The sequence below is a fragment of the Taudactylus pleione genome, unplaced genomic scaffold (genome assembly GCF_031769625.1).
Source record: "Taudactylus pleione unplaced genomic scaffold, aTauple2 ptg000114l, whole genome shotgun sequence".
In the NCBI taxonomy this organism is placed as follows: Eukaryota; Metazoa; Chordata; class Amphibia; order Anura; family Myobatrachidae; genus Taudactylus; species Taudactylus pleione.
In genome coordinates, this window is record NW_028284516.1 from 7,730,502 (window position 1) to 7,757,376 (window position 26,875).

The 26,875-nt window shown below is 43.1% G+C and overlaps 1 protein-coding gene across 1 annotated transcript in view; it reads left to right on the forward strand.

Moving 5' to 3' along the window:
- Window positions 1-26,875, forward strand: part of MMP16 (matrix metallopeptidase 16) — a 239,160-nt gene that overhangs the window by 197,431 nt on the left and 14,854 nt on the right. The window contains exons 6-7 of the mRNA XM_088471395.1: window positions 10-227; window positions 21,406-21,544. Of these exons, the coding sequence (XP_088327521.1) occupies window positions 10-227; window positions 21,406-21,544 (357 nt within the window). The remainder of the gene's footprint in view (window positions 1-9; window positions 228-21,405; window positions 21,545-26,875) is intronic.

Genomic DNA, 26,875 nt, shown 5'->3' on the forward strand with positions numbered 1-26,875 from the left:
TCTGCTTAGGTCCACCAGAAAAAATCCCAACACCAACAAAACCTCTTCCAACAGTGCCACCGCATCGACCTAATCCACCAGCAGATCCTCGCAAGAATGACCGGCAACCCAGACCTCCCAAACCTCCTACTGGAGACAGGCCATCTTATCCAGGGATCAAGCCTAACATCTGTGATGGGAATTTCAATACACTGGCTATCTTACGCAGGGAGATGTTTGTTTTTAAGGTAAGATTAAGAAATATTAGCCTGCAGTCTTCCAAAAAATAAGACAAAAATAAAATTTTACTGGTATGTAATCAGTGGCAGGTTATCAGCATTGACAGACTTTAGCAGGGACCCCCACCTGGTGACCCAATGTTACACTCAGTGGGTAAAACTTATATAAAAAACAACCTGTCAATGTGAATCTTATAGTCAACTCATTCATATGGTTGCAGATTATACTGGGCTGAACCCTCTGCAGATTTTCTCCAGCGGGGACAATGAGCTGATTCAGACCCGCTCGCTAGGAAGCGATCGCTCGTAGCTGGCCGACTTTTGCAATCTGCACATTCGTATGCATCGTAATGCGCGTGCGCGAACCACTGCGAAAGATCGGGACGTGCTCGCTCGCCCAGCATAGACAGCCCAGTTGAATGAGTGACAGGAGAGGCCGTTTGTGGGTGGTAACAGGGGCAATCCACTAGAAACAGGGGAGTGGAGGTGCGAACGCAGGCGTGCCTGAGTGTTTCAACGCCGTTTCAGAAGCGTGCATTAGCAACAGGTAGCGTCATAGTACACGTCACCTTGTTGTATTTCACACTGAAGTGATCGCAGTGCTTGCTGCAAGGTATAGTCAACCTCAAGCGCTGCAAGCACATCTGATGGTGCTCGATGTACCAGTGTTTTCATGTACTTCCAGGAGATGACGTGTGCAAGTGGGCGTCTTATGAATGGTTGGTGGGCGTCTACATACACAAAGTGATCGCATGCCAAGACATAGTGGGCGTGCTAATGCCTTGCCGTACGATTGCCTGCCTTGTTGGGCATGTGCTGGATTTGCAAACGCTGGGAGCAAGCGAATGCATCTAGCGAGCGGGTCTGAATGAGCTCCTATGTTCCTGTCACTTCCTCCAAAAAGCCCAAGTAATGAGCAATCAAAATGAAAAACCCACCACTGGATATTACAATTCAAAGGAAATTTTAAAGACAAAATTGGGGGTATTCAATAAGTGCTGATGTCCGTTTGCTGTGTGGGGATGCTGACATCACCACTAATAACAGTAGTGGGTGGCGAGTGGCCATTTCTTTCCATTATATATATATATATATATACAGGTATACATATCGTTTGACTCCTACAGCGTGCACGCTCGCCTCTGCTGCACTGACCATACATACGAAGGCTTGGAAAGGGAGATACATTTAATAGGACAATTGGTGGTGCCGGTACAGGGCGTAGCTGGGGCAGCTGAGGTGACCGGGAGATGCTGAGTCCATTTTATTGTATATACTAAAAAACAAATGAGTTTAGAATTTCCTAGACTTTACTTTCCATTTGTATAGTACCGACACTTCTCTCAGAAGAGTAAATAGTCTTATGGGTATTTTACTGGAAAATTTGTTTTGCGATTTGATGTTCTCAGTAATGAGCGTCTTCCCTTTTGGCACCTTCCTCAGATACTCTAAATGAAATTCCAGATTTTGTGAGGCACATCCCTCAAGGAAGTAAATTAAAGCTCAAATGAATCTGAATGAAAATATATAATAGTGCCAGATGGAATAGCATAGAGCATAAACCCGTGCTAGCAAAGCTTTCCTTATGGACTACTATGAGCAGAGACCAGTGGGATGTGAGACTGCTAATGCTATAGGAATATAAATGTCCTCAGAAATACAGTAAGTCACTGTCCATGCTGCGCTGACTTTCTAAAATTAAATAGTGACTTTAAGATTTTGCAAACACTATAAATAAAAGACATTATTTGCCTGTCCTAAAAGACTCAGACTTATTCAGTATTTTAATGCATTTCTCACAGGGATCCATGAACCCTATTTTATGCTTCCAACAAAATGCATTTACCAAATGCGGAACATGATACATAGAACTAAATCACAAATGAATTTCGAAATGCTTGTGAAAACATCTCTTCCTGGCACTTCACTCCATTCCTTTCTGCAACTGTCCAGGTCCTGCTATTTTGTTGCTTCTGGTCTACACTTATTGTTATGAAGATCGGAATATTTAGAAACCATGATATATACAGTAGATGTACTGTATCAAGCATTAACCCCTTCACAGCTTAGGGGTTTTCTTTTCCCTGTGCTGAGCCTATTTTGGCGATTTTACATATTGAGCTGATGATGTTCCAAACAGTATTCATATTCGTTCATTCTCTCTCTCTCTCTCTCTCTCTCTCTCTCTCTCTCTCTCTCTCTCTCTCTCTGCAATCTTGCAAATGTAATATGGTGCGAGTATTAGGGTTCCATCTTGACTTGCATGCTAGTTAAAATGGCGGGAAAACTTGCACCTTGTAATGCGACTTTCATTACAAGGTGCGAGTGACACAGAAATATGCATAGATCAGTGAGATCTGTGCATGCCTCTGTATTAAAAAAAACTATTAAAAGTGTAAAATAGAAAAAAAAAATTAAAATTACCGTACGTGGGGACGTTTGATTTGATAAATACTTTGACTACTGTCTTTAGCAAGAGTGCTTATTAAAGTTATACTATCACAGTGTGTGTGTCTTGTGGTTTTTGGACCATTTAACAGGAGGACTACAGGTAACAGCGGGCCCATAATTCCCAGGCTTGCTGGTACTTGTGGTTCTACAAGTACCAGCAAGCGGGACTGCTCTGTTGGGATTTGTAATCCCTTTGTTAAAGACAATAGTCAAACTATTTATCAAATCATTTATTAACCCCAAACCCACCACCACCAGGGGTGGGGGGGTATAGCCCCAGGCTAGCAGCCTGGGTCTGGGGTACCCTGGAGAGGAGAACCCCTATACTGGGGGTCACCAACTCCCCAGGGATCCCCGGCCTAGGCTGACTAAGGGGTGATGAATGCTTTGGCCAGGGGACTTGTTGAAAGGGTCCCACAGCTGCAGCATTACTGGTGCCGGTTGATGAAAATACAGGGGACCTCTATTTTTTTTTTCCCCACATGTTTTTTTCTTTATTTTTACACTTCTATAGGTTTTTACACACAGAGGCATGCACGGATCTCACTCATTTGTGCATGTTTCTGTGTAAACGCACCTGTTTATGCTATACTCACTAGCCTGAAGCAGGGTTATTATTTTGCGAGTTTTAGATAATTAATTGTCTGTGAGTTAAATCCTCACAATGGCAAAACAACTGGAGATGGGTTTTGCCATTGTGAGTGTCGGGAGTGTGAGAAACTTGCAAGTTTGCATGTTCTTGCACCCTATTACATAGGGTGAGGTCTAAAAATGTGCAGGTATAGCTCTATACATTATCAAAACTCAGGGCCTGATTCACTACGGAATGCAACTGCGAATGCAATAGCGATTACGCATGCAGTTCAACAGCGATAGTATGCTAATCCATTGCAATCGCAATGCCCTCGCAGCACTGCACAAGGACGCCCACTTTGCTGAGCACACACCTGTAATGTTTAGGAAGACGGCAAAACCATTGGTACAATCGAGTACCATCGCAGCCTCACACACACTTGCACAAGCCCTGACCTTACTCAGAAATTGCTAACTTCCACGCATGCTATCAAGCCTCAGGCTGCGTAGGCCATAGCAGTGGATAATTTATGCACGCCCCTACAATGGCGTTAAAATGCACTGGCACACCAGCGTTTGCCCAACAACCCCCCCATCACCACTCACAAACAGCACCTCCTGTTAATCACTCTGCGATGGGTCTGTGTAGGGTAATAGGATCGGGGTAGGAGGTCCCTCTCCTAGGGTAGATGGACATCTACAAACACAGCAGCCAGGAATCAGCACACCAGTCCAAGTTTTCATGCAAGCTATCCGCAGCTAGTTTTATTGTGCAGTATAAAAACAGAGATAATAAAAATAAATCCTAGCCTGTCTGGGCACTAACTAAACAACAGATTCCCTCTCTCCAAAATGGCAGGACTTATTGCCCTCCTCGCCACAAGCATAGGTATATGCACAGTACTTACAATAAGTATAACACAGTGTCTCTGATCAAGCCTGCCTGCTTGCTCTCCCCAGGTGTAAGAAACTGAGCCATACCCTGACACAGCTTATATGAGCCTCTTCCAGGTGCAATCGCTAATCAGCCTGCTCTCAGGCTGAAAGGACCAAACTCCTGAAATGGCCCCTTGGATTGAGCTCTCCCTTCTCTTCTCACATCCACACCCCCAGGACCCTTTATCCGGCTTTTACTAAAAACCCAAGTGTCCAACAAACACAAGCACAAACATTTCCTGGGGGGTTTCAAAACACATATGTCAAGAATCTGGGACATACATATATGCTATCCAGCACTTTTCCAGTACTTCTATAGTAGTCATTGTGATTGCAGTCCCAATCGCAATGGCCTGTTCGCGCACGCGCACTGCAATGCATACGTAATGCGCAATACGCAACAATCGTCCGATTGCGTGCGTTTCTTGCTGAATCAAGACCTTAGACCCTATTACATTTGGCCCCTAGTATGTATATATATATAAATATATATATATATATATATAAACTGAGACAGTTGATTCATTTGCAGTACATTCCACCACAAACCCGCATGGAATGGCATTTTCCGTATTATATAAGTATTTAATAGGCTGATATCTCTGCAATCCGTTTTAAGCAGCTTTGAATGAGGCTTGATAGTAAAGTGCCAGAAAAATGGGTCACTCCTTTTTCAAAATCAACACAAAATTTGGATTTTCACGTGCAACAATTTCAAGGGGGTACTGTGGCCAACAACACTTCTGGATGATAGTGGACGTCGCCTGGTAACATCCTAACGAAGTGCGACATTGCAGCAGATAGAAGCAAAATTTAATGATGGGGCTACAAGTAATATCATCATTCAAACATTGCAACGCTCTCTTTTTTTCTATGGGGTACAGGAGCCGATGGCCCACTTGAGTCCCATTGCTGACACCAAGGCACAAGGTTCTGTGCATTACCTCGGCTCATGAACACTGTTATGTTACGTTATGCTTACTTGTGTCACCTTAAATCTAATTCTGTCTGTGGATGTTAAAGACCACTACTGGTTGCTATATTTCCATGAAAATAAAACTCATCTACATGGATCCATTAGAAGCAGCTGCATTGCCCCAGTGCCTCCCTGTAACACATCTAATATGTTGGTTCCACATTCCTTCAGCCTGATCTGTAACTGGAGATACTCCATTGCACTGATACTGTCAACAGTAACAGATTAGCTGCACCTTGTGACACTAAGGGGATAATCCAATTAGGTGCAATTTACCGTTGCCACGGTGTAAAAATGCCGGCAACGGCTCGTCTCACACCCCTCGCGTCCCGCTCCAAGCCCGAAGTCGCACAATTTTGCTAGGAGGCCTAGCTTTTGTGCGAGTTCAGGCTACCGTCAAGTATGGTTATTGTCACGATGACTCGCACCCGCAAGATCATTGCAGACAATTGCATTGAGCCCTCAACCTGTTGCTATCATGGATGCTGTGTCCTCTGCACTACAGAGCTGAGTGTGAGTCAGTGTGTGAGACTGCCCGGCCCTGCAGCAGCAGCCCATTGCCTCTCACCACACAGCAGACACCATCTTGATATTACTCTTGATGACAGTGAACACAGATTGCATTAGTTTAAATATATTTTGTGCAGACGTTACTTCACAGACTGATATCATCCTGCTCGATGCTCAGTATAATCCGGTCGGATTGTCAGACAGGACTTGGCACCTCTATGGCACCATTTTATGATGTAATTGGTGGCCACTCTAGTGGTTCTAGTACTGCTGGAGGCATGTAGAGACTGAGAGCAGAGAATGGGTGTTAAGTGCTAGCTAGAGACCATTGGAGGCCCCCAAGGGCAGTGTATAGCGACGTGGATAGAGACCGGTAGCGGGGATAAGGCAGATACTGGAGCTAAACTTATACAATGACATATAGGAGGTGAGACTGTTACCACTGTAACTGCTGGGGGGGGGGGGGGAGTGAGGTTGTGTCTGTGTGTCAGTCAGCCAGTGAGAGCTGTGAGGATTGGGGCCTCCCTCCTGCTCTAACTGCGCTTGTGCTAGTTGGACATATATCAGGATTATATTATAGATTGGTGAGGATTCAAACACCAATCTTCTATATTTTTAATTTTTAAATAAAGTAGTATAACATCATTTAAATGTGAACAGTGAACACTGTTGTTTTCTTTTTATTTCATCAATCTAAATTTCAAGATATTCTGGCAAATTTTTGTTTTGATTCAACACACTGGTTAAAAAACAAAACAAAACATTTTTACACCTAGTTCAGACACCTCCGCAATGATTACTACTGAATGTGATTTGTTACTGAGGTAACCAATGTTGTGAATAAAGCAGATGGATTGCTGTGAGAACAGTTGTGGGTGCCATTATTGCAGTGCCATCTTATAGTTGCTTGACTGTAAATTTGTCTCCTGCCCTTATTGTCTGGCTGGTAGGTAATTAGGAATGTTTTATGCAGTTGGCATGGATTCTGAAATCTCCAAGGTTATTGCCATTCATTTAAATACTTACATGACATTGCAACTGTCTAATCACAGTTTAGAATATCAAGTTGCTGCAGGTGCATATAGCTCATTTATAATACAGCCTTATAATAAAAAACACAATTCTCGGACTGAAATGCCAAGTTCATTTTCTTTAGTGGATATCCCAATTGTAAAGTGTAACAGAAGTAAATGATAATAAATATTCAGTATTGATTCAGAGTTGTGCGCAAGTCTCTTTGGTGGACGGATCATGGAATTTTTAACTTGGGCATTTCTGTGTCATACAAACATCAGCCACCTCACCACTCGCTGCTCTCTGGGTGTAACTCGGTGGCACCAATCCAGTGGTGACAAATGTGTGCTGCATTACAGGAGATCTGTGGCAAATTAATTGAACCTGGTGAAAGGGAGAGAGGTCATTTAAAGTGCTACAACATAGAATGCAGCATATTTTTAATGCACAATTATGCACATGATAAAACATCTCACATTAATGGGATTATGAGCTAAAGAGCAGATTTATTGGCTGTCTGTGCAGCTCTAAACGCCCTAACGGCCCAAGTCTTTGAATGTGAAACTGGTACTCAAAACCTGTAACTTACCATTACCTAAAGGTATAACCACTTAACCTTATACACTCAAAATACCTTAAATAAATAGCATAAAGCAATAAAGGTATGGGATCCCGTCGGTCAGAATACCGACAGCGGCATCCCGACAGTCAGAATGCCAACACTACAAAGTAAGCTTCCTTACCCCTATCCCTCCCTCCACGATGCCTAACCCTAACTTCCCCCCTAATACCTAAACCTATTCAGTTCATTCACTGATCTCCTGTATTCAAGTATTCAGTTCATACCCTGATCTTCTGTGTTCAAGTATTCAGTTCATATGCTGATCTCCTGTGTTCAAGTATTCAGTCCTAGCTGATCCTTTGTGTCCTAGCTATTTAGTTTTCACGCTGGCCTCTAGTCTATTTCATTCTTACGGTCCCCAGTGCTAATTCATTCTAATATAGTTCCAGTCTTCCTGCCACTCCCAGGTACCAGTCCAGAGGGCCGCGACCTGCTCACTTGGGGCAGCGAAACCCATATCCCAACTGGAGGGGTCACTGGTGGAAAACCACCAAGTGAAATAGACTCCGCGCGTCTGGGCGGGTTTAGCCAAACCTGGGTTTTGCCGCAATAGGGAGACCTAGTACTGTCACTCACCTGGTCATTCCCTAGCCGCCCTAACCCCCTGGCTTTTGTCTTCTCCCGATGAACTTCCCATACAGTTCCAGACAAACATATGGTGACAACCAGTGAGGAACGCCACTAAAACACAAAACACCCAGTCACCCAACATTCATTTGGTGAACCACCCCCCCTCAGAAGCATCTTTCTTATGGTGCACCATCCAGTAGGACAGTATTGCTGCGCCCGTCCAGGGCCTTCAGCATCACCAAAAAGGAAGGGCGCACCCAACAATCTTATAAAACTACTAAAACTAACATGAGCGTTCCACACCACCCAAACCACACCGGGGCACACAACCACCAAACCAGACAAAACTAAGCACTAGGGACGGCAGGAGGGAAGGACTGTACCATATAAAGCATAAACCCAAACTCCTCCCCCAAACATCACATAACCAATCAAACTTGTGTTAATAAAATCAACATGAAACCATTAACAAGACAAATATATTTGAACCCCTTGTGTTCCCCAGGTAAACACACAAAAATCCGCCTTGGGGTTTAATCTGCCTCATTGTTAATTAATCATTCAGCTGTTCTTTCTGAGACCGTTGCAGATTTTTCTTTTTTACTACGGTAGCTGTTCATGGTTTGTAAAACTTAAATAGATAGTTCAAAGCACGGTCTATGCTCACAATTTGCTCCTTACCCTGATTATCTAGCTATTATGTAACTTGAAGAGTAAAGAAACATCAGAGCTGACTTTTTTTCATATATGTGCCAAACTATGTGACCGCTTTGGGCTCATTTACAGTTGGACATAAGTCAGTTGTGTGATGTGCCCCTTGGGAGGAGCAGGTCATGCTTCCGTCAGTGGCGCGTGGAGCGCATAGCTGGTGCTATCACAATCTCCCTAAAAAGCTTTTTCAAAGTAGGCAATTATTATATTAAATTATGTCAAAGTCCGTGCATTACCAAGAGAAAACGAGCCTTCTTATGAATTATTATAAGTTGCATATATTATATAAATTGTTTGCACTTACATCTTTCCAGCATGCACTCTATCCAATCTGTTTAATGAAAGCTGAAATTTTCAAACAGGGGCTCTTGGGCCTGATTCGGAGATGTATGTTCTTCCGATATTTATGCAGGTAAGCATTTTAGCGATTATCGGTTGCACTGTGCACATGCCAAGGTACCTCTGTGATGCCGCTCGCAGTGAGGTTTCCTTCGCACAGTGATTGACGGTCAGTAACCATTTGGGGGAGGTAACGGGGAGTGGCTGCAAAAATATGGAGGTTTGTCACAGCCGTTTCAGGACCGCGTAGCCGTCGCCTGAGATCCATTACGCAGATAAAGTGACTCCAACGGCTCAGTTCAGACAGCCATTCTGCGTGACCATAGGACTACTTAGATGGACGATGAGCGAATGATCTACGAGGCCGGCTACGTATTTGTACGCGCTTGCTTGGGTTTGCGATGGACCTTCGAGGCGTCTTAATACATTTCCTGCCGGCTACAGCATTAGCATATATTCACAGCTGCGATCGCATTAGCGAACATACGCTGACTCAGGGCCTTTATTTCAAGGTGCATTAATCTAAAATAGGCTGAGAGCTGGGTAGTTATGAAGGTATAGCCTGGATGATGTTCTTGCAGTCTCCTACCTAACATAAATAACTTGTACAGGTTAGTAGATTCACACACAGGATTGTGATAACCAGTAAAAAAGTAATAACCTGCTTGCTATTTTACTATTTTAGTAAAATTTAACCAAGGATATATGTATTTTGGCTATTTCTTAGGGAATACGCCATCACATTGTTTTTATGAAGTTGCAGTAGTAATGCCGGGCATACACTATACAATTACCGAGAGTAAAATATTGATCAGTTGGGCATGTCGGATCGTCCAGCACGCCCGACCAATGCGTTATTTTGTAAGTGAAATGTCGGCCGCATCGGGCAGTTAGTTCCCAGCCGCAGCCGACAGACAGACATTTCCCCTGTTCCTTTTCAGGGAAGCAATGGGGAAATGTCTCCTCCCCAGGGAAAGAGTGCAGATATCGGGCCAATACACTGAGATATCTCACAGTGCAGTGTATGCCCACGATATCTGCAGGGTGACAGGCTGCCAGATAAAATGTCTGTCTGTCTAGCATTTTATCTGGCAGTGTATGCCCAGCATAAGACAGGATGGAATCGGTATGATATACCGCCGGACTTGTCCGGCGGTTGGAATCCCGACAGTGGTTGCTCGACATGGGTGAAAATCCTGATCGTCCAAAGGTAAGTATTGACTAACCTAACCTCCCCCCCTAACCCTAACGCTCCTTAGGGGAGCCTAACCGTAACCTTCCCCCGAGTACCTAACCCTAATCCCCCCTCTAAGTGCCTAAACCTAACCCCCCCTTCCCCGCCGCCTACACCTAAGTCCCCCGGGGGGGTGCCTAACCCTAACCTCCCCTCGGGGGTGCCTAACCCCCCCTTCCCCTAGCCTAACCCTAACCTCCCGGGGGGGGTGCCTAACTCTAAGTCCCCCCCGGGAGCCCTAAACCTAACCCTCCCCCCCGCGCGGCTGTCCGTGCTCAGCGCTCGGCATCACTCCAATCTCCTGGCGTCGGTAAAATGACAGGCGTCTAGATTTAGACGCCTGTCATTTAACCCTCGCCGAGATAAAGCAGTCGGGAAGCCGGCTGTCGGGATTACGGACGCCAGCTTCCCGACTGCATACCAACAGGATATTAGTATAATTAGTATACCTCGTGGTAGGGTCTCGTTGCCGCAAGCCCTAGAGTGCTTTCGGCTCAAACAGAGCCGAAAGCACTCCCACTGACATCACTTCCCATAGGAACGCCTCCGTTTGGGCAGCCACTCCCCCGGCCCGCCCACCAAAGGGGGCGTGCTGTCACTCAACATCGACAGCACGCCCCCTTTGGTTCGAGACCCGGAGTGACGATTTGCCCATCACTATCCGGGTCTCGCGCATGCGCACAACGAGGCCGGCTCCGTCGTGCGCATGCGCACTGGGCCACCATCGACCTGACTGCGAGCGCTCGCGAGCGGGTCTGAATCAGGCCCAGAGATCCAAATACTCCTTCCACCTCATAGTAAATACTTCTAAACTTCCCCTTAATTCATTAAGGCAATTATTTGAAGTTTGGGATAATAATCTGCCACTGTATTTCCTTTTATTTAACTGATAACAAATAGTACATTTAACTCCACTTTATTCATTGCTGACATGTAAGAAATGGTGTGCAGATATGTCATATCTAAAGAGGGGCTCACAAAATTATCAGTCCCTCTGTATAGCCATCACTGGGCTCTCTCCTTGGTCCATAGTAATCCACAGATTTTATTTAAAGCTCTGTTTCAGTTTTTTTTATGTTTGACAGTAACACACAAATGGTATGGAAAATAAAAAGGTATCATCATTTGCCAATAAGAGTGATTGCTGTATCTAGGTCCCCTAAATTGGATAGAAAACAATTCATCAGACAGCCACATCATGCAGCAAAAGTTTTAATAACTCCTATAATATTTCATAGCCAGGCGTAATGTTAAGCAAGATTTCTGTCTTATTTATAGCCGTACACAGAGGCATCATGATTTTTCACTATGTAGGTAAAGCATGCTTCATTTTACAAATCAATATTTAATTACTTATGGTTGCAATATTTTAGATTAATTAAGGATATTGATGTGTTGCTGTGGATCTATGCATTAAAATTTCGCTACTAAATTTGCAGTGTAGTAAAAGCTTAACTTCTAACAGCATTTCATTTTGATAGTGGCTTTTTATATTCCTGGATGCTGAATGTGCCCCATTTTATCAGTAATAAAATGTAGACATATTTAAATTATTTCTTGCGATTTAAAATGAGCTCTTCTAACATATACATTAAATCCATGTCTGCTTTATGGGCTGTTTGCCACTTGTTTCAGTTTAAAAATACAGATATTTATTTAAGGTATGGAAGTACATATATATATATATATATATAATATATATATGGTTTGGGCCTTGTTAGGATTAAGAATGTGCAATAAATGTCACTGTTGCAAAAATCACCATGAATGTAATTATTATTTTATTTCACTTGTTTTAATAAATTTTTTGTACATTGATTTGCAATTACATTTTTTTGTTACCCACACACAAAACATGCAGTCTCTACACATTGCCGAAAACCATTCGCAAGACAGCTTTGTATTTCACAGTACTAATGGAATAGTATTAATGATACACAAGAGCCAAGGACAGATGGGTAGACTTTACCCAACCAAGGTTTTCCCTGTTAAATTATTATTATTAGCATTTGCTTATATAGCGGCAGAATATTCTGCTGCGCTTTACACACGAGCCTCTACTTTTACACTGCGGTGGAGAAATGTTAGGGGTATATTTACTAAAGGTTGATTTTTCTCGATTTAATATCGAATCAACATCAATGTTGTAATTCTGGGGCTCAATTTGAAATCGATCAAAATCGGTTCAAATCGATCTTTAGTAAATATACCCCTTAATCTTGCAGATGTGTTTATTTAAACTATATGAATGGGTGGAGTGTTTTTTTTTAACGGGGCCTACCCTTATTAGCTGGCATATGGCCTTTCCTGGGGACATAGAATAATTAATAATTCATTCTCTGCCCAATGTAATAAATGTTGATATGTGTGTACTATTTGTGATATACACAAGTGAATAATAGTAGACACCAGTGGAATCAGTGACAGAGAAGCCGTGACACGGCCTAGCAGCCTCCCATGTATTTGCAAATGCATGCAACTAATATCTCTGAATTTCTATTACAATATAGTCTTCATATATTGTTGCAAGTATAATTCAGTGTGCTGAGGAACATTAGGGGGCTAAAACCCCCTCCTTTTTCTACCAGTGGAATCAGTATAGGAGGCAGTGAGACTTATCCAGGAGTTTAGGTTTATTGCAGTGCACATATTGTACAGCTGTACTCACAGCATCACCAGCAGACAGCGGAGATGGAGTGGAGCATACAGCAGACCGTCCGGTCATGTATGTGCAGAGGCAGTATGGGATAACCAGTGTTGTCTCCCCTGAGCTGAGCACTACACGTCCGTGTAATACTGCGGTGCTCAAACACTGTGACAAGATGGTGCTGCGCATGCAACTTCTTCTTTGGGATTTTTTTTTATGGGGTGGGGGGCTGCGGCGCCAGAAACTTTTTTGGCAGAGTGGAGCAAAATTTATAGTTACTCCACTGCATTGGCACTGAGAAGGGAACTTTACAGATCAAAACTTAATTGTGACGCTTCTGCTATTCAAAACTAGTCATTTACTCTCCATAAATGGGAGCTGTTAAAGGCAGTGTCAGCACTTAAGATATAGGGACCTATCCATCATCACTTAGTTTTTACAAAAGCAGGTGAAAATGAACATTGTCACCTGCAATTGTAAACATTAAGTGTTTGGGCCATTCATCAATAAGGTAAAGCAGGAGATATCACCTACTTACCTTCCTCTTGCGGAATGGCCCGCTGTCCCCATACACTAGTAAGGGGACAAAATTCATCAACCTCTGAAAATATAATTTTTTCGGAGCTTGATTGTGGTAGCTTTCGCCATCTTTAGCTGGCGTTTGCTACCGCTACCCGCTCCTTCCCTATGAGATTGAGTCACGAAGAGGGATCCTTTAGGAACCCTCCGCCCCTGTCCGACTCCTTCTGCCGGACGTCTGGGCTTTTGTGCGCATGCGTGATCTGTAGGTCACGTATGTGCACTGCTCTCGCAAGAAGTGAAAAGATTCTCGAATCAGCTGTCTCAGCGCCGGAGCAATGACGAATTGCTCTGGCGTCCGCGGCAAGTCAGTGTGTTAATTATCGGGGTCCGTTCAGACCTCGATAATTAACATCATGAATAGGCCCCATGGTGGTCAAACCCCCTCTTACCCAAGTATGAAATATAGAATGCAATTGTCAAATAAGGGATGATCCAACAAAAGAAAAAAATAGATAAACAATAATCAAATGATTTATTAGTTAGATTAATGGTGTCATACAACAATTATTGCCATGGATAAACAAAATAAAAAAAATAACTTGATCTTTAACTAATAATCCAAGGCACTCCTGAACCTAGAGAGTTTTGACCAATAGTGGATAAATAGGGTTAGGTTTGGGTGATTCGGGGCAGAGTTTTGGAAGTTCGGGCCTGGGGTTGATTGTGTCCCAATTTTGAATGATGGGAGGTGCGAGTAAGGTAATCTGTAATAAAAATGGTAGTCCTAGGTAACGGAGCCTTGCTTGATACTAGTCATGGATGGGCTTTGTACAAATCTGCACCTTATCACATATCAGATGAATATCTGCTCTAAGCAGCGGTGCGGAAATATGCAAATGTCACTTGGATTGGGGAAGCCGCTGGTGTGTATCTCAATATGAATCCCGGTGTACAAAGATGAAGCTCAGCCGCAGATCAGTAGATTATCAGACTTCTGAGTAACCCTATGGTCGGGCAGAATGGGCGCCAGAATTGAGAGGCCGCAGCCATTTTCACTGCGTACAGGATGGCAGGCACAGGCAGCGACACTCCCCAAAAATGATCGTGATGCGCCTGCGGTTGTGTCCCCACCTCCCCATTGCCGCTCACAAACGGTTCCTGCCAATCAATCAGTTTGTGAGTAAATCCTCACTGCGAACGACATTGGTAATTAAACGTGATGCATGCATATTGTGGCTCAGATGCATTCGCAGACCACTATAATCGGGATCAGTATGAGTTACCGCCAGCCACCCTAACCCTCCCTTAGGGCTGCCTACCCCTAACCTCCCACCCAAGAGCCTAATCCTAACCCCCCTCTAAGTGCCTAAACCTAACCCCCCCACCCCGCAGCCGAACGCTGAGACTTCCGGGGGGGTGCCTAACCCTAACCTCCCCCCGGGGGTGCCTAACAACCCCCCCCCCGTCCCCTAGCCTAACCCTAACCTCCAGGGGGCGTGCCTAACCCTAAGTCCCCCCGGGAGCCCCTAACCTAGCCCCGCAGCTGTCCGATCGAAGGTTAGCCGGGTGTCGGGGGCCCGCCGTAGGTCTAATGACAGGCGTCAGGATTTCTACGCCGGTCATTAGACACTTGTCGGGATTAAACAGTCGGGATGCCGACGGTCGGCATTTAGGCCGTCGGCATCCCGACTGCTTCCCCTATAATCACTCAATCAGGCCCAAAGTCAGGTCTAGTTAAGTCCAGGGCCGGATTAAGGGGGGGGCTCTGGGGGCAAGTACACCCGGGCCCCCCTCTCTGAGAGGGCCCCCTGCCACAGATCGGATCTTTTTTACCGATCCCATCTGAAGCGCTGCCTGTAGCAGAGTGTACACCAGTAGCGGCAGCTGTACTGATAGCCGTCATACAGACGGCGCGGCGACGCAGAGCACTGCTGCTGGGATGCCGGTAGCCGCGTTCAATGAAAAGGGCTGTGCAGGCAGCAGGCTTTCAGGGACTGGCTGGCCGGCGTGCAGGCTGCAGGGAAGGAGGGGGCATCACAGGCACAGCTGCACATGGAGGATCACCCGAGGAGGAGAAAGAAGAACGCGCTGTGCAGTTCTTCTGTGTCACTGTCTGCCAGCAAAAGGGATCATCATCTCAAGAGAGCAGATACAGTAAGACAGAGAGTAGTGACTTTTTTTAGTTATCAATTAAAATTTAATAAATTAAGGCTCCAGGTAGCATTACTTTGAATGTGTGGTTGTGTGTGTTTATATGTGTGTATATACATATATATATATATATATATATATATACTGTATATACACATATGTATAGTATAGTATATATATACACACACACACAGCAAGGAATGTTTGGCGGTACTCACGGCATATATAAAAAAAACAACCTATTTAGTTTAACATTTCAGTTCCAGAAAAAAAGTCTATAAAGACTGAAATGTTTAACTATATAGGTCGGTTGGACCTTATTTTTATATATGTTGTAAGTGCCACCAACCATTCCCTGCTGTGTATTGCTTAATACTATGGACGGAACCTGGGGTATTATATATATATATATATATATATATATAATCAATATACAGTGTATATATATATATATATATATATACACTGTATATACATACGTATAGAGGTAATGGGCACTTCAGTGTCCAAAGTTTTGTCAAGGGTGCCAGGTACAGTAGATGCAGCGTAAGGGATGGAAAACGGCACTCGGTGTTTATTTACAGAATTTGAAATATACAACTTGCTATACGACCCCGGCTCGCTGTATATTTCAAATTCTGTAAATAAACACCGAGTGCCGTTTTCCATCCCTTAGGAATTTAATTTTAGACTTTAGGGCCCCCCTGGCTTAAGTGCCCCGGGCCCCCCAAAGCCTTAATCCAGCTCTGGTTAAGTCTATTTAAGTCAGATGACATCAGTGCAATAGTACAGTGCAGCCACTAGGTGGCGCTTGTATGGGTGACTCTCCCCCTAGCCTCCATTTCCCATTCTTTTTCCATTGCCTCCTTGTATCTACCATTAACTTGTCTGCTACAGAAAGCCATGCTACACCTCTGCACACCTGAGGAAAAGCTTGTGCTGGACAACAGCATAGAGAAAAACGGCTCCAACCAATATATCTCCGGTTAATGGCCCCACTCCTACATAAAATATTAGATTATGTGAGTTTTCTTAATTTTATTGTGTCCTGCATCTTATATCCTGCTAATGTTTCATTCATAAACTAAGTGCATCATATTGTCCTGTTCAAGCAAACACTATTACTTTGTATCATACTATGCAAACACAGTACATTGTACATGTAGAAAGGTGAGATATAAATAAGTGTCTCTTTTATACTGACCATGGTGTAGGAATACTGTGGTGCCCCTACAGTAGAATAACACCCTTCTTAATGTGCTACTTGCTTCAGTGGCGGCATTTGCTTCACTGACTGTTTAACCAGTTACCGTAAAACATGTTGCCCAGACCTGAGGAAATGACTGTGAACGCTGCTTATCCAATGGATGTCTGATTGCTAAATGGGAAAAATCCATCATTATGGAATTACATAGTGGGATGCTATAACATTTTATGCCACCCATAAATGACTTGTTCTATCTTGAAATGTCGCTGGAATTGCAATGACGTATTTGCTTATTTACTGCCTATGTTATTTATAGCGTTTCATTCTGGCCAATGAGCTGTGCAGATTAGTTTATGTAGTAACGCGAAACACACAGATGCACTAAGCTGCCAAGGCGACCACATTTGAAATATTTAACAAAGCAACGCTCCCTTGCAAAACTGCCAAACCAAACTGGGAATATATAACAAGTCTAATGGGCGATAAACCATAGGACAGTGTCAGATGGGCATGTCATCTGTATTAAGGCCAGATAATCACAGAGTACACTACGTTGTAGAGACATTGCATACAGTACAGCTGGTAAAGTGCTTAAAATTTTCTTGCTGCATCTAAACAATTGTAACACTCTTCAGATTACACTCTGGGCTTGATTCTGAGGGGGTATATTTACTGCAGTGCAGGGTTTTTAGAAGTGGAGATGTTGCCCATAGCAACATATCAGATTCTAGCTATTATCGTCTAGAACAGTGATTCCCAACCTCGGTCCTCAAGGCACACTAACAGTTCAGATTTTGGTGATATCCAGGCTTGAGCACAGATGGTTAAATCAAAATAACTGAGGTACTAATTAAGTCACCTGTGCTCCAGTATGGCTATCCTCAAAATCTGGACTGTTAGTGTGCTTTGAGGGACGTGGTTGGGAACCCCTGGTCTAGAAGGTGCTAGAGAACTGGTAAGTAGAATCTGATTGGTTGCTATGGGCAACATCTCCACTTCTAAAAACCTGCACTTTAGTAAATAAACCCCATAGTCGAATGCTATGTCAGTGTCGGATGCAGCTGAGTGCTTATTTGCCTTCTGCGCATGCATCTAAGTCGCACTGCAATTGCGTCTAGAGACTGTGCGCAAGGCGCATACTTGATGCTAATGAGGCCTAGTGATCGGTCCAGCCCCAGCCCTCTCTGCAAAATGCCAGGAATCACTTGTATATGAATTGGGGGTGGGGCCAAAATTATGCGATATCAGGCGGATCGCCCCGATAACTGTAGCGTGTATGGCCAGCATAAGCAGTCATAAAAAAACTGTAAAATACTGTACAAAATAAAATAACCAGCCAGTTAAACCGTTGTTGCAAGAAAAAAAAACTGCAACCTGTTACACAAATATTCCGTTTCTGAACCAAGGATGTCATTAGTTTTGTGTCTCTCCCTTCCACAGAACACTTCCTTTTATTGTTGAATCCATGACCTTTTCATTCCCATCAGTTATAAAACAGGAACAATGACCTTCTGCTCTTTCCTCTGGGCTAGAGATTTTAATCAAGAGGCTATAAAATCAGGGGAAATGTATACCGTGCTAATATGTTTTCAGTAGCATTTGACCTGACATCCATGAAAGTAGTAGTGGACCACATAATTTCCACAAGCTGTAGACACTTACGCAAAAAAGCTAATTAAGAACAAAGTTGAAGAGGCATATTTATGTAAGGTAGAGAAGCATTATGCCTGGCGAAAACTGATGTATACCTCAAGGCATTACACAGTAAGGGGTATATTTACTAAAGTGCAGGTTTTTAGAGGTGGAGATGTTGCCCATAGCAGCCAATCATATTATAGCTATTATCTTTTAGAAGGTGCTAGATAAATGGTAAGTAGAATCTGGTTGCTATGGGCAACATCTCCACTTCTAAAAACCCGCTCTTTTGTAAATATACCCCAAAGAGTTGCCACCATGAGGAATCCAATGTAACAAGCATTGCCAAAATAAATGGAGTAGAGGAAATGGTTTCAGCGCTGTCTTTAGTCTATGGGTAGTGAATTACTCAGATTAATTCTTCCAATAGTGTTTGTTGTCCTACGGTGGTTGCGTAAGCTACATAGATGTTGTCTGGGCTGCCGTTGGTTTTTCTTATGCCTCAATAGGATGAAGGAATGCTCTGGACATTCATTTAAAAACCTGATGTCCTTTGGAATTGTGAGTAATTGGATCCAATAGTCCAAAGATCCAATGCCAATAAGTTAAATTGAGTAAAACTAATTTAATGATATATGACAATATACAATAAAATATCTTATGCTGGGCATACACTATACAATTATATGTCAGATATCTGTCCAATCTGGCTGGTTGGAATGAAAACCTGGTAATGTATGGGAGCAAATGACAATCGACCATTTGCCACAAACACTGGAAAACAGACAAAAATGGTTGTTCAGACAAATTGGATTAAACACACAAATTTTACCAATTTGAACAATTGTTTTTTCTCCGTTTGCCAGTGTTTTAAACCATATAATCGACTGTCATTTGTTCCCATACATTACCAGGTTTTCATTCCAACCAGCCAGATTGAACAGATATCTGACAGATAATTGTATGGTGTATGCCCAGCATTAAAACAAGTAAATAAAATAACGGATAAAAACAAAGGAAAGTATCAAATAGAAATAGGTAGGTTATGCCAGTTGTTGTAGCAACGCATTCCACAGAGCCTATGTCTTCTTCCTCAGGCTGAAATAAATGCACCCCTGCAATATCTGTTAAGCTGTCTCTACATCAGGATAATACTAGTAGTTGATTAATGGAGAAAAAATAATTGTTTGTTTTATTTTTATTTTTTGTTTTTTTGTTTTTTTAAAAAACATTTCTTTAATAGTTTTTAAATGTATTTAGATTTTTTTTTAATATTTTAAATCTATTTTAACTATATTTTTTCGTTCCAAGTGGAACTGAAATCCACAAGTCTGAAATTTCAGTTCCACCGAGCATGCACAAGCCAGCTGGACAGCTTATGCATGTGCAGCAGTAGAGACTGACCCCCGAATATCACTCAGCTGCTTCACCATTTATTGATAAATTGTGGTTATGATAATAAATAGGTCCACAAATAAGGCCACGTGCACATCACTGTATTTCTTTTTTGCTTTTTTTCAATCCACTTCTGTTTTTGCAATTGTTTTGCAGTGGAGAACTGAAGATAAATTGATACTCGCATAAAGATCATTGTCAATGGCTGTTCTGGCTGAGAATACTTAGGCCCGTATTCAATTTGAGGCGAAAAGTCCAGACTTTTCGCCTGCTTGACTTTTCACCTCCTTCGCCTGTTTTCCAGCTGGAAAAATATTGCACGCGTGCCCGATATTCCCCATATTCAATTTCAAAGGACATGAAAACGGGACCCGTCAAAATTGGGACCGGCAAAATAAAATGGGAATTTTCGGGATAACATCAATGGACCCCCCTAAAGATGTCCAGACATAGGGGTTCACTATGGGTGCCCCCGTTTTTGCTTGCTGAAGAGAAGCCAGGTTTTTAAATAGCCGGTGCAGGTGCATAAATGCGGCTTTCAAGAAGGTGATGCAGAATAGCATTTAGCAATGTTTTTTGGGAAAAATAACTATGCCCATCATGAAAATAGGTGCAAGCATACTTTTAAGTCACTAAAATGTTTTTTAAAAATTCTTCAAAAATGCACCTGCCGCTACTCCCCACAATGAAGAAAACTCCTGCCGCATACTTGGGAACCCCTCTGGATTTATTATCGCTATTTTAGAAGTGTGTTCCCTAATTATTTTTTTTACCCCCAAAATGAAAGTTAATTTTTTGAGGTGTCCCTATTTTTTTTTTTACTTTTTTTTACATACATTTGAGGGGCCATTCCCAGGGGTGCAGGCTTTTTTTTTTTTTTTTTTAAGCCTGCACTCCTAAACCCCAATTCTGCACTTTTTTTCGCCAGCTAAAGGTTGGAGAAAACTTAACGCTGTTTTTTTACAAAGACTTTATGCATTGGCGAAAAGTCTTTGAAACTGAATTCGGGGATAATGCAAACAGGCGAAAATGATGATAACGAGTTTTTGCCTCAAATTGAATATGGCCTTTAGTTGGATGTTTGAAGCTTTTCACACGGAACAATGAGATGCAAGCCCGTGTAATTGGAATGGGGTATAGAGTGTGATTATGCAGATGCAGCACACCTAACGTCACCCGAAAACCGTAGATATTTGCATCGTCTACACGTAGTGGTGGTAGCCATTTTGTGATCTGAATCAATATCAAGTCAGTCATGAGGTCACTAAATTCAAGCAATTTGATAGGCTAAATATTCAGCCCACAAAATGACCGTGTCTGATGTGTGTAACTGATAATACATTTGTGGTATCTTTATATCGTTAGTTACTGCTTCAAAATACTGTATGTTTTTTTTATGTACATCAAAATATTTTGTGTGACTTCTGATTACTGTATACTGCACCTACTTATGTCATCTGTTTGCAGGGTAAAAATACCTCCTGTCTCCCACCCCCACGGGGTTCAGCTAATTGATGGATGTTTCGAAGAACACACTACTAAGATATGTAATTTGCCGCTGGTTTAGAACACGTTCTGCAGAGAGATAGTGTGTTGTCGTAGACCAGTAACTAGAAATTGTGTATTTTTTTTATTAGAGCAGTTTCAGTGTTGATTCATTGTGTAACCTATACCGTCTACATCTTATTATACAGGATCAATGGTTCTGGCGGGTTAGGAATAATAAAGTGATGGATGGGTACCCTATGCAGATTACTTACTTCTGGAGGGGATTGCCTCCAAGTATCGATGCCGTTTACGAAAACAGCGAGGGAAATTTTGTTTTCTTTAAAGGTAAGATGCATTGTTCTCATTATCTGTTTTATGTGGCTTTGATGAGTTACAACTGATGGGGCTCTCAACACGCAGGATAGAGATAGGGTCACCCCAAAATCATTTAAAAATTTTGCAACGTTCTCGTATGCGCTGAAGCCTGCAGGTGGGATCTATGTTACTGAAATAACCTGCCATCAGAGTGTAATATATCAGCAATAGGATAGTGTGTATCCAGATAGTGGTTTCATTAGGCCGAATAACATCTAAGTAGGGAAATGGATAGCTCTATTTATTAAACCAAAAATGGAGCAGCTTTTTTCCTCCTGAGCGCTGTGCACACCTATGGTAGGGACGTGGCACACTGACCAGCATGATCAATTTGTCCAGACAAGGAAAAGGTTACGAGATATGCATCATATATACTGAACTACAGAAGTTGCCTTGTATTTAATGCCTGATACAGTAACAAGAATGTAACAGTGCAAATATCTGCTTCTGCACAGATGTGCCTATTTTCAGTGATGATTGTTTTTGTTTTTACACTGAAAAATGGTGGAATCTGGAGTGAAGGGAGAATACAGAACTTATGAAGGGAGGTGTTAATTAATTTTCACCATGGTCTAATAATCCAATGTTTTAATTCAGTCAGTCAAAGCAATTTTTGGTGTGAGCACACCGCAATTTTACCGCCATTTGTTTTAGTGCTATGTACAATGGCTCGCTGAAAGCGTTGGTACATAAGAGAAGCTGCAGGCAGTAGCGATCAGCTTTAGCAAATACAGTATGTTAAGAAAGTAGTGTCATTAGAACTTCCACATTTGTCGTGCTGGGTGATATCATTGATCTCTTGCCTTACGGTGCCAATTACTTTTAAAATCGGACGATCTAGGTGCATTTACAGTAGCTTCCATCATTGATTGGTTTCAGAATTAATCATGTGACACAAGTGTGCGAGGTCCGTCTACGTAGGACATGCAAGAGAAGTCGACGATTATGACGGGTGAATGTTGTCATTGGCAATACAACCTGAAAGGTATTATAAGGTCAGTTTAGGAAGAGCCTGAAGCCCTGGAAACATTGCCTGTGTAACATAACAAGGTTAAGCATTAAATGACAGCGGGAAACTATTGTAGAAATTTGTTTGGGAGGAACTCAGATCTTGGAGAGAGCCGGATAACTGTAAATCCTGCAGCTCTTTATATTCTCAGCCGTTGTCTCCCCGCAGCTGGTGTGTAGAAGTCAGCTTAACTAGCTTCAGGTTATACTGCAATTTAAAGCCCTACCACTGTGTACTTGGCTTGAATAATACAGTTAAAGCTGTGTACAGATGGGCAGTACGTCCAATCGTAGTTTGACCTGCAGCTACTTTCCACACACCAGCTGCGTTGAGAGATAACAGCCGGGGATGAAAATCTCCTTTGAAATGTCACCGATTGCATTGGCCAAAGGCAGTATATTGCTGACTTTTCTTTAGGTAAAGAACCCCTATAATAAATGTATAATAAATGTATTACAATGTGAGAATGGAAATGTTCTTGCATTCCTGCCAGCCTGTCCGAGAAAGTACATCTATCTGTACTGACATGTTCTCTATAATAGCAGGAGCTGCCATTATAATTGGAACCAAATAGGCAAAGCAGCAGATTACACACAATTTGCCGGAAAACATGTATATATATATCGATAGATTCAGTTTTTCATAAGATAGAGAATAGTTTTTAGTTTGGAGTAAGCCAAAACTGAACATCTCATTTTGCACAACTGAAACATAGATATATTATTATTATTATTTTATTACCAGTTATTTATATAGTGCAGCGCTTTACTGAGAGAATATTTGGCCATTCACATCAGTCCCTGTCCCAGTGGAGCTTACAATCTATATTCCCTACTACATGTACACGCACACAGTAGGGTTACTTTTTTATCAGGAGACAATTAACCTACCAGTATATTTTTGGATTATGGGAGGACACCGGAGCACCCGAAGGAAACCCACGCAAGCACGGGGAGGATGTACAAACTCCACACAATGACATTATCTTCAGATTTCTATCTACCACCCAACTTTTTACACTTAAGATAGTGGTGGATTATAATTAAATTTGCTTGGTGGAAATATTAAAGACATAAATAAAAAGGCCAAATTACTTCCACTTACCCACACGGGGATTCAACTGAGATCAGCATGAATCTGAATGATGTAATTGTCCCAAGTTGCAGGCTCGGATGTTTGGGGTGCCCGCACTGAACGGTGTTCACTGAACGTCATACAGTGCAGGAGACCGACCTCCCTATCTGCTAACATTTGGAACCTGATGAGCGTCGTCAGGTTGACCAGCATGTTCGGCAGATAGTTGGGGTCGGCAAGGACCCAGCATGAACGCGCATCGCTGGTCCTTGCCAGCCATCCATAACTCGACTTTGTGAACAATGCAACCAAAACCTCCTTCAAAAATTTAGCCAGAGGACCACTCTGCACCACTAAGGGTACAGTAAGTATATACAGCGGAGAGGGGATGGGGCAGGGAGAAGGGAGGAGTGGGTGGCAGAGAGAGAAGCGAATGTGCAGCGCTCCAGTAAATAAAGATAAACAACCATGTGTTTATTATGGGATGAAGTCATAATACCGGCTGTCAGGACACCGACGCCAAAACCCAACACCTGGTCAAAATCCCTGCGCCGGCATCTTGACGGTAAGTAGTGGGGTTAGGGGGAGGGGTAGGGATAGGGTTAGGCACTATGGGTAGGGTTAAGTACTAGGGGGGAAGGTTAGGCACTAGGGGGGAGGGTTAGGGTTAGGCACTAGAGGTGAGGGTTAGGCACTAGGGGGGAGGGTACTAGGAGGGAGGGTTAGGCACTATGGAGGAGGGTTAGGCACTAGGGGGAGGGTTAGGCACTAGGAGGGAGGGTTAGGGTTAAGCACTAGGGGGGAGGGTTAGGCACTAGGGGGGAGGGTTAGTATTAGGCACTGGGGGAGAGGATACTTATCGACAGGTGTCAGTGTCCTAACCCTGTCGGGATGCCGGTGTCAGGATTCTGACTGCCGGGATCCCAAGCTCCGGCATCCCGTACCCATGATTTATTCTTTTTTACTTGCGCTAAATACTTTTTGTGTTTCTGACCATTTGGGAAAATCTACCTCTCCATGTGTCACTGCATGTTACTGATTAGTAGTAATGAATATACCAGGGATATTGGTCTGGTGCTCAGCACAGTGCAATTCAGTGGCAGAGCTCCCTCCCAAACCTTCAGCGCGAGACTCCTTCCTTTCATCCCGTCAGACCTAACAGTAAATGTGTATCACAAAACATCAGCCGTCATATAATGGAGCTCTAATCTAAGGAGAACATGAGGCTGCTAGTGATATCTGTATCGGATAACTGAATTGAGTTAAATTGGAAAATGTTGAGGCTGCCGTGCGTAAGTCCGTTCTTTAACCATGTTAGCAAAATGGAAAAGCACTATGAAAGCTGCAATTTAAAGCAACTCTCTCTCTCTTCTGTCTAAATAAAATATGGTAAAATCATATAACATGTTATCATACTCATACATAGACTATAGTCCATAGTGTATCAGTATTAAGCTTTTTTTTTTCGTACTGTATATATGTAAATTAGGGATGTGCAGGCTCGGATAGGTTCGAGTTTGCACGTGGAGTTCGGATTTTTCCCTCCAAAAAAACGGAACTCAGAACGAGGCAAAACGTCATCTTACATGGACGAACATCATCATTCCTGGTCTTTTGTCCAGGAATGATGATGTTCGTCCATGTAAGATGACGTTTTGCCTCGTTCTGAGTTCCGTTTTTTTGGAGGGAAAAATCCGAACTCCACGTGCAAACTCGAACCTATCCGAGCCTGCACATCCCTAATGTAAATACTTGTAATTGCTAAGGCAGATACTTCTAGTTGTTACACATTAGGGTCTTTATAGATTACTTTTCTTTAGATATGGTTCTGATTACTAATTATACTGTATGTTTCTTCAAAATCCACAATTATAATTGTCTTACATGTTGTCAATATGTTTGAATCTTTGCTACATAAATATGGCTATTACTTGTGGCTAAAAAGCTTAGGATGGACAGCTCTTAAGGGCATTCAGAAGGTCATTTACAAAGCTGCAAAGACACGCACACAGATACAGACAGCACACAGACACAGACAGCACACAGACACATGCACACAGACAAAGGCAGCACAAAGACACATGCACACAGATACAGGCAGCACAAAGACACATGTACACAGACACAGTCAGCACACAGATACACGCACACAGATACAGACAGCACACAGACACAGACAGCACACAGACACATGCACACAGACAAAGGCAGCACAAAGACACATGCACACAGATACAGGCAGCACAAAGACACATGTACACAGACACAGTCAGCACACAGATACATGCACACAGATACAGACAGCACACAGACACAGGCACCACAAAGACACATGCACACAGACACAGGCAGCACACAGATACAGACAGCACACAGACACATGCACACAGATACAGGCAGCACAAAGACACATGCACACAGACACAGGCAGCACACAGATACATGCACACAGATACAGACACAGGCAGCACACAGACACAGGCAGCACAGATACACATGCACACAGACACAGGCAGCACAAAGACACATGCACACAGACACAGGCAGCACACAGATACATGCACACAGATACAGACAGCACACAGACACATGCACACAGATACAGGCAGCAGATAGACACAGGCAGCACAAAAACACATGCACACAGACACAGGCAGCACAAAGGCACATGCACAGAGACACAGGCAGCACACAGTTACAGACAGCACACAGACACAGGCAGCACACAGACACATGCACACAGATACAGGCAGCACACAGACACATGCACACAGATACAGGCAGCACAAAGACACGCACACAGACAGCACACAGACAAATGCACACAGATACAGACACACGCACACAGACACAGGCAGCAGAAAGACACGCACACAGACACAGGCAGCACACAGAAACATGCACAAATATACAGGCAGCACACAGACATAGGCAGCACAAAGACACACGCACACAGACAGCACACAGACACATGCACAAAGACACACCACATAGATACAAGCAGCAAAGACACACACAGACACAGGCAGCACAAAACACACCACACAGACACAGGCAGCACACAGACACACGCACACAGATACAGGCAGCACACAGACACAGGCACACAGATACAGACACATGCACACAGCAACAGGCAGCACAAAGACACACGCACACAGACACAGGCAGCACAAAGACACACGCACACAGACATAGGCAGCACACAGAAACATGCA